The following is a 14,750-nucleotide window of genomic DNA, read 5'->3' as shown; positions in this document are numbered from 1 at the left end:
TACAAGATGGGGCTACTAACTCCAGTCAATTGATATTCAGACAGCAAAGACCACGGAAGACAAGTTGAAATGAAGACACGCATTGGTATCTTTTATTATATAAAGTTTTTTTTTTTTTTTACAGATTGACAGTCAGGTAGTGGAAGAAAAATAAATTTTATGCAAATTGAAACTTTGCAGGAAGGTAACATTTTATCGCAGATACTACAGCCGTGGGTTTGAATGAAACAAATTGAGAACTTATACCATTCACAGCATCTCACAAAGCATCAGGCGAGGACACACTATAGAAACAGGACACCCCACAGTCTTCCTTTTTACATCTAGTAAAAAAAATCATCCAACATTCATCCAAATAATCATCTGTGGATTATTCTGTATCACAGAAACAGTCAATAAATAATAATTGTAGAACTCCACAATATTTCTGTTATTATTTATCTGTAAGGGCTTAAAACATCTCTTATATGTATGTTGTTTGTATGAACCTTTCAGATCTCTTCCTCAGTGATACAGTGTAAAATATATGTTTAGTATGTTTTACTGTGGATCATTGTGAAACCTCTTAACCAAGTGGAATTCTTAAGACTTAAGATTTCTGAAACAAAATCCTGCTTACAAAGGAAATGCATATTCATATTTACATTGAAACAAAACCAGCCAAAGGCTCAAACAATTGGAGGGAAATAATCATTTAGAATAACATCTTGACCATTTCTTGAACGACTAAAATTAACAAGGGACACATAGACTCAAGCCTGTTCTATTAACTGTCAATCTCCAAGTTGGCGTTATACTGTACATTACCTTACCATTCCCCCAACACATGTAAACGCAGCGCCACACAGACACATACAGACAATCCAATCAAGAGGCTTATGCTGCATTGATCCAAGAACTACTTATAACTCTAGTACTTTATTTAGCAGATTCTTGCTTTTGGTCAGAGGACCTGTTTGAAATGTGAACATGGAAACTGCGTACTGTAATAAGATCATTTATTCATACAGCATCCCTGACCACAGCTGAGAAAAATACAACTATTTTTTATGACCGTTTGCTCTGTCAGCAAATAAATGCAATGTTCTTGAATATTTAACAACACTCAAAACACAAATTGAAATAACACTGGATTTAAGATTTAAAAAATATAAACAAGAGTTTGATGAAAAATCTGGCGAAAATGAAAAGGCAAAATTTCTAAACAAATAAATACCCAGTGTACATCTGAATAACTCAGTATACTGCAGACAAAAGCACTACATATAAAAATAAACAAAGCTACAGTATCCCTACAAGTTTCACCTCTGCCCCGACTATGGCCTGACACCTTGGATCCCACATTTCTGTAAGCAGGCGGAAGAAAAGGAATAAATAAGACATGAATAAATAATAAGTGAAGGAATAAAACATAGGAAATTCTTACTGTTAGTACAAAAGCATATAAAAAGAGCTTTGGGTCAAATCAGTCCATAGCTCTGTCTTTTTGTTTTGTTTTCTCAAGAGTGCCTTTTCATACAAAAATATCCATCAGTCCATTTGGCAAAGCAATGCAAACTCTCTACTTGAACTGGTCGGGGATATGTCCCATCTGAGACTGCATGCTGCTGGTTGGTGGACTTGAGATGCCCTCCGACCAGTCAGACATGTTAGAATGCGGGGATGAGCTGGACCATTGGTCGGGAGACCCGGGGGAGGGGGTCAGAAAGGGGTGGTCGGGGACTTGTAGCTGGTGGTTGGGGGTGTTGTCCATGGGGCCGGAGTAGCTGTGCTGGGAGGGAGGGGTGAGGTACTGGGTGCTGGGCAGGTTCTGGCTCATGATCTGGGTCTCCTGGGGCAGGATGGTGTGGATGGGTATGGAGCCCTGGTTCCCTGTGCCCTGCTGGATCTCTGAGCCACTCAGCTCGGTGCTGATGAAGTTCTGGTTGCTGGCATGGCCACTGCTGCCGGTGCTAGAGTTCTGGTGCTGAAGCTGGATGCTCTGTTGCTGCTGTTGGAGCTGTTGTTGTAGGTTCTGTTGGTGCTGCATCTGCATCTGCTGTTGGACCTGCTGCATGGGGTGCGGCTGCGAGGCCAACCGGGTGTTCTGCAGGCCCTGGTAGCTCAACATCTGGGACAGGCTGGTGGTGGGAAGCCCGGTGTGGAGAGAGGTCATCATGCCGTGCTGCCCGCCTCCCTGGTGCAGACTGCCCTGCCCCCCGACAGGACCAACCCTCATTTGGTTGAACTGTCCGGACTGGCCCATGCTGGCGTGCATCCTGGAGAGCCAATCACACTGGCCATTCATGCCCACAGAGCCGTTGGAGCCTGACAACGGAAGGTGAGTGAGACGGGGCGGAAGCGGGTCAAACTGCATGCGCGCTAGCTCCTGCTTGTTGGGCATGCCCATGTGGTTGACCCCCATATGGTCGGACATCCCCTGGAGGTGGTTGAGTGACATGGACGGGGACTGCTGGAAGGGGGACGTCATCATGGAAGGGGACGCCACGTCAGAGATATACCCGTGTGGAGACTCCAGGGAGTCCACGGGGGACAGAACAGCTGAGCTGTCCAACAGACCTCCTCCCTTCCCATCCTGGGAGGTTTTCTTCTTGTTCTTCATGTCCTTGCCGTCCTTGTAGCCGATGCCCTTGGCGCTGTGCTTGCGGGCCTTCTTGCTCTGGACTAAGGGCTTCATGCTGCCCAAGTAGCTGTTGGGGGAGCAGAGAGAGGGCGACAGAGTGGTGCCCATGGAGCCTCCATGGCCGTGGCTGTGCATGGGCGGGCTGCGGACCAGGTTGTACTCGTCCATGAGACGGACAATGTCATGGTGCATCCTCTCTTGCGCTATGTCTCGGGGCAGCCGGTCCATGTGATCAGTTATCTCGCGGTTGGCAAAGTGCTCCAGCAGGACCTTGGCCGTCTCGTAGCTTCCTTCCCTGGCAGCAAGGAACAGAGGGGTCTCCTCCTGAGGCAGACACACAGACACACAGAGAGAAATGTGTTTACAGTGGACCACAGATAGACAGCTCTCTCTTGCTAAAGAGATTGTATCTCAGTGACAATAACCTGTATGAATAAAGCTTAAATGTTAAAGGAATGTAGCTTACAGAAATATTGTTTTATATTATGTTCCATCAGGCAGCAAAGATTCCTTACCTTGTTGTTCTGCATGTCCTTGTTGGCTCCATTCTTTAGTAGTACGGTAGCTGCTTCAACGTTGTTCACTGCTGCTGCCCAGTGCAGAGCAGATTTGCCTGGTGAGAGCGAGGCAGGCAGAAAAACACGTTCAGTACACAACCCATGCCTGTCTAAAATGACCTAAAGAAACCTGACTATAACAATTTTCAACCTCCACGTTATTTCCAAGTAAGAAAACATTTTGTAAAAGGACATGGACTTTATCTTATCTTCTGCCCATTTCCAATGACAAATTCCTTGTTTGATTTTAATTCATGGATTGAATGTACTTCACCTCTAGCTCTGATTGAAAGAATACGATGAGGCCATGAAGCCCATAGAGATTCAGCATTGAGATATGAGCCCTACCAAAGTCATCGATAGCGTTGACGTCAGCATGGCAGTTGATGAGCTCCTCCACCATGCCCTCCACTGCCAGGCGAGCTGCCAGGATCAGAGGGGTGGTGCCATCGTGCATGCGGGCATCCAGGTCTGTGGCACGATTCCGGATCAAAATCTACAAAAAGATACAATGAGTTGGTTAACCTTGTATGACAGGATTACCCAACTTGAGGCCCACTGTGGTTTTAATTGGACCAACAAGTTTTCTGAGCAAAAAAATGAAGTCTGTAAAAACACCAGGAAATCAGTGATTTTAATTTTGTTCCCAAGTATTCCCACGCATAATAGAGATAAACATGATCATATACAAATGCAAGGAAATCTTGAAATTATTATGTTTTATTCAAATAATGTATCTGTTTGGGCTTCTTGCTGTCAATTTGCAATCCACAAATTATTAGTAATTATGTTCCGGCCCCCCGACCATCTGCTCTAGAAATCTAGTTGATGATCCCTGTTGTATGAGATTATCTTTAGAGACACTAAGGAAGCAAGGGCACATTACCAATCCAATACAGTTGGTCTCTTTGCTACACAAGAACAAAAATGTATCTGACCCCATACCTGGAAGACACCCTGCGCATCAGCGGCCACGGCAGCATGTAACGGGGTCTTGCCCATGTTGTCCTGGATGTTGGCATCTGCACTGGCCTCCAGAAGACGCTTGGCAGCATCAGAGCGGGCGTAGCGGGCAGCGAGATGAAGGGCGGTCTCCCCTGTGCGGTCTGTCTGACTGTGGAGGTTAGCACCCTGGTAAATGAAATCACTGATCACGTTGGCAGAGGCGTCTTCCTCCTCCTCGCTGTTACCTGTTTCCAGACCTCCACCGCTACAGGAGGCGATCATCAGGGGGGTGAAGCCATCTGGAGGGAGAGGAGGGAGGGAGGGAGAGACCATACTTTAGTACCAGGGGAGTTGACCACACCTCAGCATTGACAGTCCAGTGCACTAGCGCAGGGTCAGCATAAGACAAAACAAAGCAACAAACAAATCGAATGAGGATTTGATGCTTTTGCCTTGGTGAATCATCACAGCTCTCTTTTCGATAACGGATTCTGATCAAGCCAGGCATTGGGGAGCTGCAGGAAGACACAGAGCTTTGGTAAACCTAGGCAGATGGAAAACTGAGCATTATCATCTCTGAGAGGAGGCTCAGACAGTCGACTTGGATGGGTTTCTCCTCTTCAAAAGAATAGCAAGCCCCCAGATCTCACAGATTTGGTTGATTCAGGCTCATTGATTGGTGAAGGAGAGAAACAGTCTGTGTGTTGTGCCCTACTGTTGAAGAGTGCCTTACTTTAGATTTCTTAAACACTCTTCAGGGGGTTTGGCTTTCAATAAAAGCGTGTTCTTTATTTTTGTTCTGTTATTGGTTTTATTAATAAAGCATATGACAAGAAAGACCCATTAATGGTCCAATGATGAATGTAAGCATTAATCTGGAAGGGAGTTTTCCCCTGGGCTCAGGGCTTCTAGCTGCATGCTTTGATCTGGATCCCCTTACCCTGAGGACACAAGGCTTTAGCTACTCCCACACACATGCTCTCTCTGTCTCTCCCCCTTGCTATTGCTCACTCAGATAAGGTGTAAACCAAACAGCTAATATTTGAGGAGGCAGAAAAATACCTTAAAACATGAAGTTAAGACAGTTTTGTTTAACTTCTTTACAAAGCAAGATGTTAGGTAATACAATGAAATAGGAATAACTATGTTAATTACTTAATTGAATGAGTAATTAAAAGTATGAGTTATGCTAATATGTGAATCATTATAAAATAATTGTTTATCTTTTTATCTAAATGTACCCTGCCACTTCCAATGACTCATAATTACGTACACCTCTCATCTTTCTAAATCTACACCAGTATTGATAACTGAAATGTGCTGTTCAAGAAATATTTAGACTTGACCTGTGCACTGCAGCTGGGGCAGAATTCACCAATTCCACATAAACATTTTACAAGTCCTACACACCAGGCAACTGATTAAATGGTACAATATTCTACAAGTTAAATGGTCAAACATTCTGTATTCACCACAAATAGTGTCATGTCATTTCATGACATTTAATAATACATGTCAGAAGGGAAATAGGAGGGGTATGAAGTTCACCGTTAGAATCAGTCCTAATTTCCCTAACAATGAACCGAGCGGTTGTCTACACACCTGGTCCCCGTACGTTGACGTCCATGCAGTCGTTCTCGATCTCGCCCTGAGGGGGTGTGGGGGCGATGGAGGGGATACGGAGATCAGCCGCGTCCAGGTGCTGCTGGGTCCACTGGCGGTGGTCTGTCTGGCCGTCCAGGTCCAGTATCGCCTGCTCCTCAAACTGCTGGAACCAGATCAGGGGCAGATGGACAGTCAATTAGCTCAAACCGCAACCAAAGCATTTCAGCTCAAAGCTATTTGCAACCTAACGTTTAACTAACCAACTTTTACTTACTAAAATGCTGACATTCAGGACAATAAAACCAAAAACCAACACAAAGGAGACTATGTTTTCTATATCTAAACATGGGTGATTATTAAATTCAAGCTAATTAAATAGCCTATGTAAATGCACAAATATTTAAACAAAAACTTGAATCTAGTGATATTTGAAGACTATTATCAATGATGATAAAGAGAAAATCCCTGACTGAAGATCTTTTCTTATTATTTCTCTATAGGTATTTCTTTATAAATCCATGTTCTACTCTTATTCCCGCCTTTCTCTCCAAATGCCAGTATGTGATGTAGTTAGACTCCTTACCCTAAAGCGCTTGGCGTCCGAAGGCTCCTCTTCTCCCCATTCATTCTGGTTGTCGTCCATCAGTGATATGTCCGAGAGGTTTTTCAGTGGCCTGTGATCAGGGAGAAATCCCATTGAAAATCCTGATACAGCAAAAGTGAGCTAGCTAACTATCCCAGCTGAGCACTCTTCCTCAGTGGTAGTGCACCAACACCGAAATAAAAGCATTGATTGACCCCCCCCCCCCCAACCCCAATCGCTCCGATAAGTCAATTAATGCACCCGTTACCTATACCTGATGTATTATTATCATTAATGATCCAAACACACCCTGTCCCCCCTCTTTCTCATCGCCAGCTACATCACTCAATCCCATAAACTCTCTTCACCGTTCCACACCCTGCTATGACCAAACCCACGACAAACAAACTGGCAAAACAATGTGGTGGCGCATGGAAACCTGGGACACTTACTTCAATCCCACTGAATCCTCCCCCACCGGCTCCCTCCTCTTCTTCTTGTTGGGCTCACTGATCTTGAAGCCCTCCGGGAACCACAACTGGCCGTGCTCGCGACGACGCTTCCGTGAGGCGACCATCCCCACACCCACGAAAGCCAGGAGGGCCAGCCCAGCCAGGACTGCGTAGATGGGGTAAAGCTCAGATGGAGGCTGGGGGTCAACCTCACCTGGAGGGGGAAAGGACAACATAGTAAGGGGGACAGCGGCGCAGCCTGAGAACCCAGCCAGCCAGGCAGGCAGGCGCTGGGTTGGTCTGAGGAGGACTGATAGTCCAGCTCTTCTAGTCTAGAAAAACCCCTCCTGGAGCCCAGTATTCCACGGCCAGAGCTACAACAGGAATGATGAGCGCCGTTTGTAAAACAAGGTTGTTCCTATTCTGTAATAATCAGAATTGCTAACCACTTTTCATCAAATAGAGCTAGAGATAAAAAAAAAAAAATCTAAAACCACCACCACCTCCTCTCCCCTCTCAGCCCAGGGTACCAGGAGACAACTCTACCATTTCTTCTTTAAGGGGAAAAAAAGGGAGGGATTAATGAACTTCAAATTACTGCACGCGCTTTAAGCTGTAAAGACTAAGGATTTATTAGGATTTTCAAGATAACAAAGACTCCCAACTTCTAGCACACTCCCGATCAATTTTTCTTCTCTTTTTTTTTACTAACGATTTTGAAATGATAAACTCTCCCAACCCAAACCCTTAGAGATGCATAAAGTCCTGGTATTACATTCAGCAAGCTGAAGGTTGCAGCAGCCTTACACTGTGGGATGAAGTGTGTGTGTGTGTGTGTGTGTGTGTGTGTGTGTGTGTGTGTGTGTGTGTGTGTGTGTGTGTGTGTGTGTGTGTGTGTGTGTGTGTGTGTGTGTGTGTGTGTGTGCGTGTGTGTGTGTGTGTGTGTGTGTGTGTTAGAATGGTATGTGGATTGGGTAGGGGGCTGGATGAGTTGATTTACGGCAATTAACCATTTTGGAGCCTGAAGCCATTGGATTTACACACAGACTGTTGCATTGATTGTTTAGTCCATGTGATTCACTAGTACATTTGTTCCATTGTTGAATGAAATACACACTCAAAGAACACCATATCACCCTTTTGTGGTGTTGGAGGGTTAAGACCTAGGGGATGAATACCTTCTGTGTGTGTGTGTGTGTGTGTGTGTGTGTGTGTGTGTGTGTGTGTGTGTGTGTGTGTGTGTGTGTGTGTGTGTGTGTGTGTGTGTGTGTGTGTGTGTGTGTGTGCGTGTGTGTGTGTAGGGCTGAGGTATGATTAAAGGGGCATTAGGGGTGCAAACCTTGGGTGTTGCAGCAGTACCCTGTTAGTGACTGTTAGCATGGAAGAAGATAGAAACTCACTGTGAACAGCCTCTATGATGTAGGGAATATTGAGGTTTCCACTGGAGGCCAGGGCCCCCAGGAAGGCTGCTACATCAGTGGCACTCTGGAAGCACTCTGTGGACTGCTGAAAGCACTGGCGGTTGTCAATCTCCAGGTACACTATGGAGCTGTGGAGGACAGAGTCATATTATACACATTAGACCTGATCTAAAGCCCAGAGATAAGGCTGTTTGAGCACAATAGTTTCAGTTCACAGAACAAGCAGAAGTTCTTAGAAAGCCAGACACTGATATATTTGTTATATAATCATCTATTGTGATGGAAAATTAATGATATGGAAGGCCAGTTTTCTTTCCACAACAAATAGCTTAGTCCTTGCTTGACTTTCACATTTTAGATTCATGACAATGTGAGGTTTGCATGAAAATTCAGCTGAAATCCAGATTCAGAGGATCGTTTCCAGAACATTTCTCTAATCCTTACCCTTTGATCAGCATGGGGTCCAGCTCCCTGCGTCTGCGGCTGTTTTCACTGGCTATAGTATACAGGCTATTCCTCATGGAGCTGAGCATGGTGCCAGGGATCTCTGTCCAACCCACTGAGCGCTTTATGTTGTGTTTGTTCAGCTCCTGCTCACTGCCGTAGTACGGGTAGATCATCATCTCTCCCTTGGAGTCCTGCCGGAACACCACGTTAGTGTGGAGTACGCGGCTCAGCTCGCGCAGGAAGCCAAGCGAGTTGTTCCGGAGCTGGTCGGGCATGATGTGGACCACGATGACCAGGCGGCCCACCGCCAGCTTCTCTGGCATGTTGTTGGCACAGTCCAGACCATCCCACTCACACTCAGCGTTGTTGCAGCCCTGATCACAGTGGCCGTCCGCATAGTGGTCTTTACAGTACTGGTCGTACAGAGGGCTGGAGAGACAAGAGATTAGAGTATCATTCAGTATGACTTTTAATGGAATGTATAATGATGAAAGAAAAGCTTGTATCTCTGCTCAGCCTTTATTCATCCTCTATTCTCTACAGCATTAGCTGAATCAGGTGAGATAGAAGGTCTGGAGCTGAACCCTGCATAGCCAGTAGCTCTCCATGTGGACTGGCCTCCCCTTAGCTACTATTCAGTGTTTAGACCCTGATGACACTCACTTGCACTGGCCCTCCAGGTTCTGACAGTCAAAGCCATCGTAGAGACAGCCGGCGTTGTTGCACTGCTCGTCACACTTCCCGTCGTTGAAGTAGCGCCAGCACTGCAGGGACGACGTGCAGTTCTTCCACGGGTCGTTGAAGTTGAGCGAGCAGTCGCCCCCGTCCCAGCCACATGCGTGGTTGTTACATAAGGTATCACAGAACTTGTTCCCCTTTCTTTCCTCACACTGGGGGATCTCACAGCTCACCTCCACCTCTGGCGGGGGCGTGATGTCACGGCCGAACCCACCCAGGAAGCTGTAGTCCAGGATGTGACATAGCAGGCCGTTGAAGTTGGTGGGGCATACGCAGTGGTAGTATGGAGCTTCTGAGCTGTACTCACAGGTTCCCCCGTTGTAGCAGGGGTTGGTGTTACAGGGGCTGTCTGTAGGGTATTCACACTCTGGCCCTGTGAACGAGGAGGGACAGAGACACTTGGGGCTCTTGTGTCCGGAGATGCAGGTGCCACCATTACGACAGTGGAGACTCCCACAGGAGTGGGCATCGTACTCACAGGTAGAGCCAGTGTAGCCCTGTAGAGGGGAAGGAGAGCAAATGTGTCAATCTAATACTACTAGTACTACTATTACAGTACATTTAATGAATGACAACACAGTGTAATACATCTGCTCAATGTCTTTATATACAGTATGCGTCTTGTATGCAGTATAATATGCCAGCAGTCTTAGTTGTGTGTGAACTTACAGGTGGACACTTGCAGATGAAGCCGTGAGGAGTGTTGCTGGCTACGGCACATGTCCCGCCGTTACGACAGGGTTTGCTCTTACAGCCGTCAAACACTGTGTCACAACGCTGGCCTGTAGGGTCACAGAGAGATATAGTTACATCAAGGACTGAATCCCCGTATCAATAAGCCAATCACAGGTTAACATTTAATTCCATATAGAGTAAATAATTCCAGTTGAAGTCGGAAGATTACATACAATTAGGTTGGAGTCATTAAAACTCATTTTTAAACCACTCAAACTATAGTTTTGTCAAGTCGGTTAGGACATCTACTTTGTAATTTTTCCAACAATTGTTTACAGACAGATTATTTCACTTATAATATCACAATTCCAGTGGGTTCTATATACACTAAGTTGACTGTGCCTTCAAACAGTTTGGAAAATTCCAGAAAATTATGTAATGGCTTTAGAAGCTTCTGATTTGAGTCAATCATTTGAGTCAATTGGGGTGTAGCTGTGGATCAATTTCAAGGCCTAACTTCAAACTCAGTGCTTCTTTGCTTGACATCATGGAAAAATCAAAATAAATCATCCAAGACCTCAGAAAAAACATTGTAGACCACAAGTCTGGTTCATACTTGGGAGCAATTTCCAAACGCCTGAAGGTACCACATTCATCTGTACAAACAATAGTACACAAGTATAAACACCATGGGACCACTCAGCCATCCTACCGCTCAGGAAGGAGACGAGTTCTGTCTCCTAGAAATGAACCTATTTTGGTGTGAAAAGTGCAAATCAATCCCAGAACAACAGCAAAGGACCTTGTGAAGATGCTGGAGGAAACAGGTACAAAAGTATCTATATCCACAGTAAAACGAGTCCTATGTCAACATAACCTAAAAGGCAGCTCAGCAAGGAAGAAACCACTGCTCCAAAACCGCCATAAAAAGCTAGACTACGGTTTGCAACTACACATGGGGACAAAGATCATACTTTTTGGAGAAATGTCCTCTGGTCTAATGAAACAAAAATAGAACTGTTTGGCCATAATGACCATCATTATGTTTGGAGGAAAAAGGGGGAGGCTTGCAAGCCGAAGAACACCATCCCAACCGTAAAGCACGGGGGTGGCAGCATCATGTTGTGGGGGTGCTTTGTTGCAGGAGGGACTGGGGCACTTCACAAAATAGACGGCATCATGAGGAGGAAAATTATATGGATATATTGAAGCAACATCTCAAGACATCAGTCAGGAAGTTAAAGCTTGGTCGCAAATGGGTCTTCCAAATGGACAATGGCCCCAAGCATACTTCCAAAGTTGTGGCAAAATGGCTTAAGGACAACAAAGTCAAGGTATTGGAGTGGCCATCACAAAGCCCTGACCTCAATCCTATAGAAAATGTGTGGTCAGAACTGAAAAAGCGTGTGCGACCAAGGAGGCCTTACAAACCTGACTCAGTTACACCAGCTCTGTCAGGAGGAATGAGACAAAATTCACCAAACTTATTGTGGGAAGATTGTGGAAGGCTACCCGAAACGTTTGACCCAAGTTAAACAATTTAAAGTCAATGCTACCAAATACTAGTTGAGTGTATGTAAATGTCTGACCCACAGGGAATGTGATGAAAGAAATAAAAGCTGAAACAAATCAGCTGTCAGAGCAGTTTACCGATCACTGCACCTGTACACTGCCCATCGGTAAATATCCCACCCAACTACCTCATCCCCATATTGTTTTTAATTTTGCTCTTTTGCACCCCAGTATCTCTACTTGCACATCTTCATCGGCGCATCTATCACTCCAGCGTTAATGCTAAATTGTAATTATTTCGCCACTATGGCCTATTGATTGCCTTACCTCCCTAATCTACATTTGTACACACTGTATATAGATTTTTATTTTTCTATTGTGTTATTGACTGTTTTTGTCGCACTCCTTTGCTTTATCTTGGCCAGGTCGCAGTTGTAAATGAGAACTTGTTCTCAACTAGCCTACCCGGTTAAATAAAGGTGAAATAAAATAACTATATAATAAATAAATATACTATTATTCTGACATTTCACATTCTTAAAATAAAGTGTTGATCCTAACTGACCTAAGACAGGGAATTTTTACTAGGATTAAATGTCAGGAATTGTGAAAAACTGAGTTTAAATGTATTTGGCTAAGGTGTATGTAAACTTCCGACCTCATCTCTATCTTCTGGTGCTATATACTATCGAAAAACAGTGACGAGGTGTTATATATATTTTTTTACTGTTGGGATTTCTCCTGCAAGTCCAATGATTTGTCTCGAAAAAGACAGTCAGTCAAGAATGTCAGACTAAATTAACTTAGTTTGTTCTTGCTTTCCCAAATAAACCCCATGAAATAATTGGAATTGACATGAAACTAAACCCAACCCCACTCCCAAGTCACTCTCCAGCCAACATGTCTGATGGTTATATATGTTACCTGTGTATCCGGTACGGCAATCACAGCGGTAGTTGTTGGTGAGCTGGACGCAGTTGTGTGTACCGCGGGTGTCACATGGGTTGGACAGGCACTCGTTGACGTCCCCCTCACAGCGCTCCCCTACGTAACCGGCGGGACAGATACAGTGGTAACCTCCCACCCTGTCCACACACTTCCCCTTGTTGAAGCACTTGGGCTCGTTGGTGACGGGGTCTGTGAAGGGGTTGCAGTCGTCTATGTTGATCTCACAGTGAACGCCTGCGAGGTAGAGGACGGGCGGGAGAGAGCAGAGGAACAGTCAGCCTCTTCTAAAGCACTCAGCTGGGACACCACCACATGGGATCAAGAAGGATGGATGTACTTACTACCTGTACTTGTTCAATACATCTTTTCATTTACCGTTTCAAAATGTTTCTCTTGTTTGCTTCTATAAAACCTTTTTGGTGACATTCATTTCACCAGTACTTTAGCTGACCAACAAGACACACTCCCTTCATGTCCGGGAGAGAAATCAATCCCATATTTGACGGGGACGAGAGTTTCGGACATGTGCTGGACGCTGTTAAGCCCTAATTAATGAAGTGTGGTGGATTGAGAGCGAGAGCGAGTGAGAGAGAGAGGGCGGAGAGGAACAGTGGAGACCGGGGGGAGAGAGGAATAGATGGAGAGAGAGTGGGAGGCTGGAGAGGAGCACAGAAAGAGGGATATAGAGAAAGAGGGGGGTGGTGTGGAAGAGTGTATGGAGGTGGGTGGCAGGGCCCTGACCTTGGGTTCCCCTGGGACAGGAGCATTTGTAGGTATTGATCAGGTCAATGCAGGTGCCTCCGTTCTGGCACGGCTGGGAGAAACACTCATTGATCTCATTGGAGCAGTTGGTGCCGACGTATCCCGGCACACACTAGGAGAGGAGAGGGAAAAGATAAATCAATGAGTGACATGAAACAAGTCTGTTTCTGTTTACCTGGTTGTTTTGCCAGTTTTCTGCACAGGACAGCAAATCCTCTTTCATCAGAGATCTACATAAATGAACAGTTTGTGAGTCTGTTAATAAACAACCTTTTGTCATCAGTTTGGATACAGAGTTTGATAGGACTTTTTTTTTTTAGAAAGAACACCCACACACTCATTTATTTTCTGATTTAAATCATTCAATGGAAAGTGAGCATGACTGACAATGTTTCTACAAGACCAAGACCAGGAAACACACACTTTTTTGGCCACATGAATCACTGTTCGGTCTAGGTATCATTTCTATATTAGGCTACATTTGTTATGCATTTCACCCAGCACCTGTGAAAATTGGATTAAATTAAATTTGATGTAACTTAATTAGGACAATTCGTACCAATTGGATGTAATGTGCATTAGTGACAGTGCTGTGTTCCTAGTGAGCAGCCTACCTTGCAGGAGTACCCTCCTAGAAAGTCAGTGCAGGTGGCTCCGCTCTGACAGGGGTTGGGGATGCACTCATCCACCTGCTCCTCACAGTAGCTGCCTGTGTAACCTGCCTGGCAGTGGCAGTAGTGGGTGTTCCCCGCATCCAGACACTGGCCTGAGTTACGACACAGAGCAATTACCTCCACACCTGGAGGGCAGAGAGATGGGGAGGGGAAGAGAGGGGAGATCAGTATGTAGTCTGTGTTTTGTTAGTGGTGTGAAATTAATTGCATAGTGATGATTGAGGCTAACACAAACACACACACACGCCTCAAACACACACACACCTCATACATGCAGAAGGACAGACACACAAACATCCTCCTTCACACCCCCAGTGTTACCTCTCTGTTTGGCTGCCACCTCGCAGGAGACGCTTGGCACATCACAGTAGAGCCCTGTCCAGCCAGTCTGGCACTCACAGCTGTAAGTAGTGCCAGTCTGCCAACAGGTGCCCCCGTTCTGACATGGGGACGAGTCACACCAGCGTACCAGATTCTGAGGAGACACACACACCATAGACAGTTAGCTGACAGGGGGACATGTTTCTGTAAGTAAGCATGTACACTGTTGTTTCACAGATACAAACATTACCCACTGGGCACAGACATAAATTCAACATCTATTTCACGTTGGTTCATCGTAATTTCATTGAAATGACATGGAATCAACTTTGATTCAACCAGTGTGTGCCCAGTGGGCTGTAGCTTATAGCTACAGTTATTTATTCCACCTTTATTTAGCCAAGTACATGATCCATAAAAACACATTTTACTTGACAATAACAACCTGGTATATAGCCTACAGTTAGTCTACTGTAAAGTCCGCGTG

The 14,750-nt window shown here is 45.2% G+C and overlaps 1 protein-coding gene across 2 annotated transcripts in view; it reads right to left on the bottom strand.

The window, feature by feature from the left end:
- Positions 1 to 64: 64 nt before the first annotated feature.
- LOC110525469 (neurogenic locus notch homolog protein 1) overlaps positions 65 to 14,750 on the bottom strand; it is a 56,139-nt gene continuing 41,453 nt past the window's right edge. Inside the window, exons 20-34 of one of the 2 annotated variants that reach the window (XM_036979601.2) lie at positions 14,264 to 14,417; positions 13,883 to 14,067; positions 13,248 to 13,380; positions 12,483 to 12,740; positions 10,041 to 10,153; positions 9,297 to 9,868; positions 8,631 to 9,062; positions 8,166 to 8,314; positions 6,766 to 6,979; positions 6,314 to 6,404; positions 5,728 to 5,893; positions 4,126 to 4,424; positions 3,529 to 3,676; positions 3,139 to 3,236; positions 65 to 2,947 (exon numbers count right to left, since the gene is read on the bottom strand). In XM_036979601.2, the coding sequence (XP_036835496.2) occupies positions 1,562 to 2,947; positions 3,139 to 3,236; positions 3,529 to 3,676; positions 4,126 to 4,424; positions 5,728 to 5,893; positions 6,314 to 6,404; positions 6,766 to 6,979; positions 8,166 to 8,314; positions 8,631 to 9,062; positions 9,297 to 9,868; positions 10,041 to 10,153; positions 12,483 to 12,740; positions 13,248 to 13,380; positions 13,883 to 14,067; positions 14,264 to 14,417 (4,398 nt within the window). In that variant the 3' untranslated portion in view covers positions 65 to 1,561. The remainder of the gene's footprint in view (positions 2,948 to 3,138; positions 3,237 to 3,528; positions 3,677 to 4,125; positions 4,425 to 5,727; positions 5,894 to 6,313; positions 6,405 to 6,765; positions 6,980 to 8,165; positions 8,315 to 8,630; positions 9,063 to 9,296; positions 9,869 to 10,040; positions 10,154 to 12,482; positions 12,741 to 13,247; positions 13,381 to 13,882; positions 14,068 to 14,263; positions 14,418 to 14,750) is intronic. The other variant, XM_036979602.2, reaches the window with a different exon arrangement.

Source organism: Oncorhynchus mykiss, chromosome 6 (assembly GCF_057628025.1).
Source record: "Oncorhynchus mykiss isolate SJ-2025 chromosome 6, ASM5762802v1, whole genome shotgun sequence".
Classification (NCBI taxonomy): Eukaryota; Metazoa; Chordata; class Actinopteri; order Salmoniformes; family Salmonidae; genus Oncorhynchus; species Oncorhynchus mykiss.
This window is presented reverse-complemented; position numbering and strand designations above follow the sequence as displayed.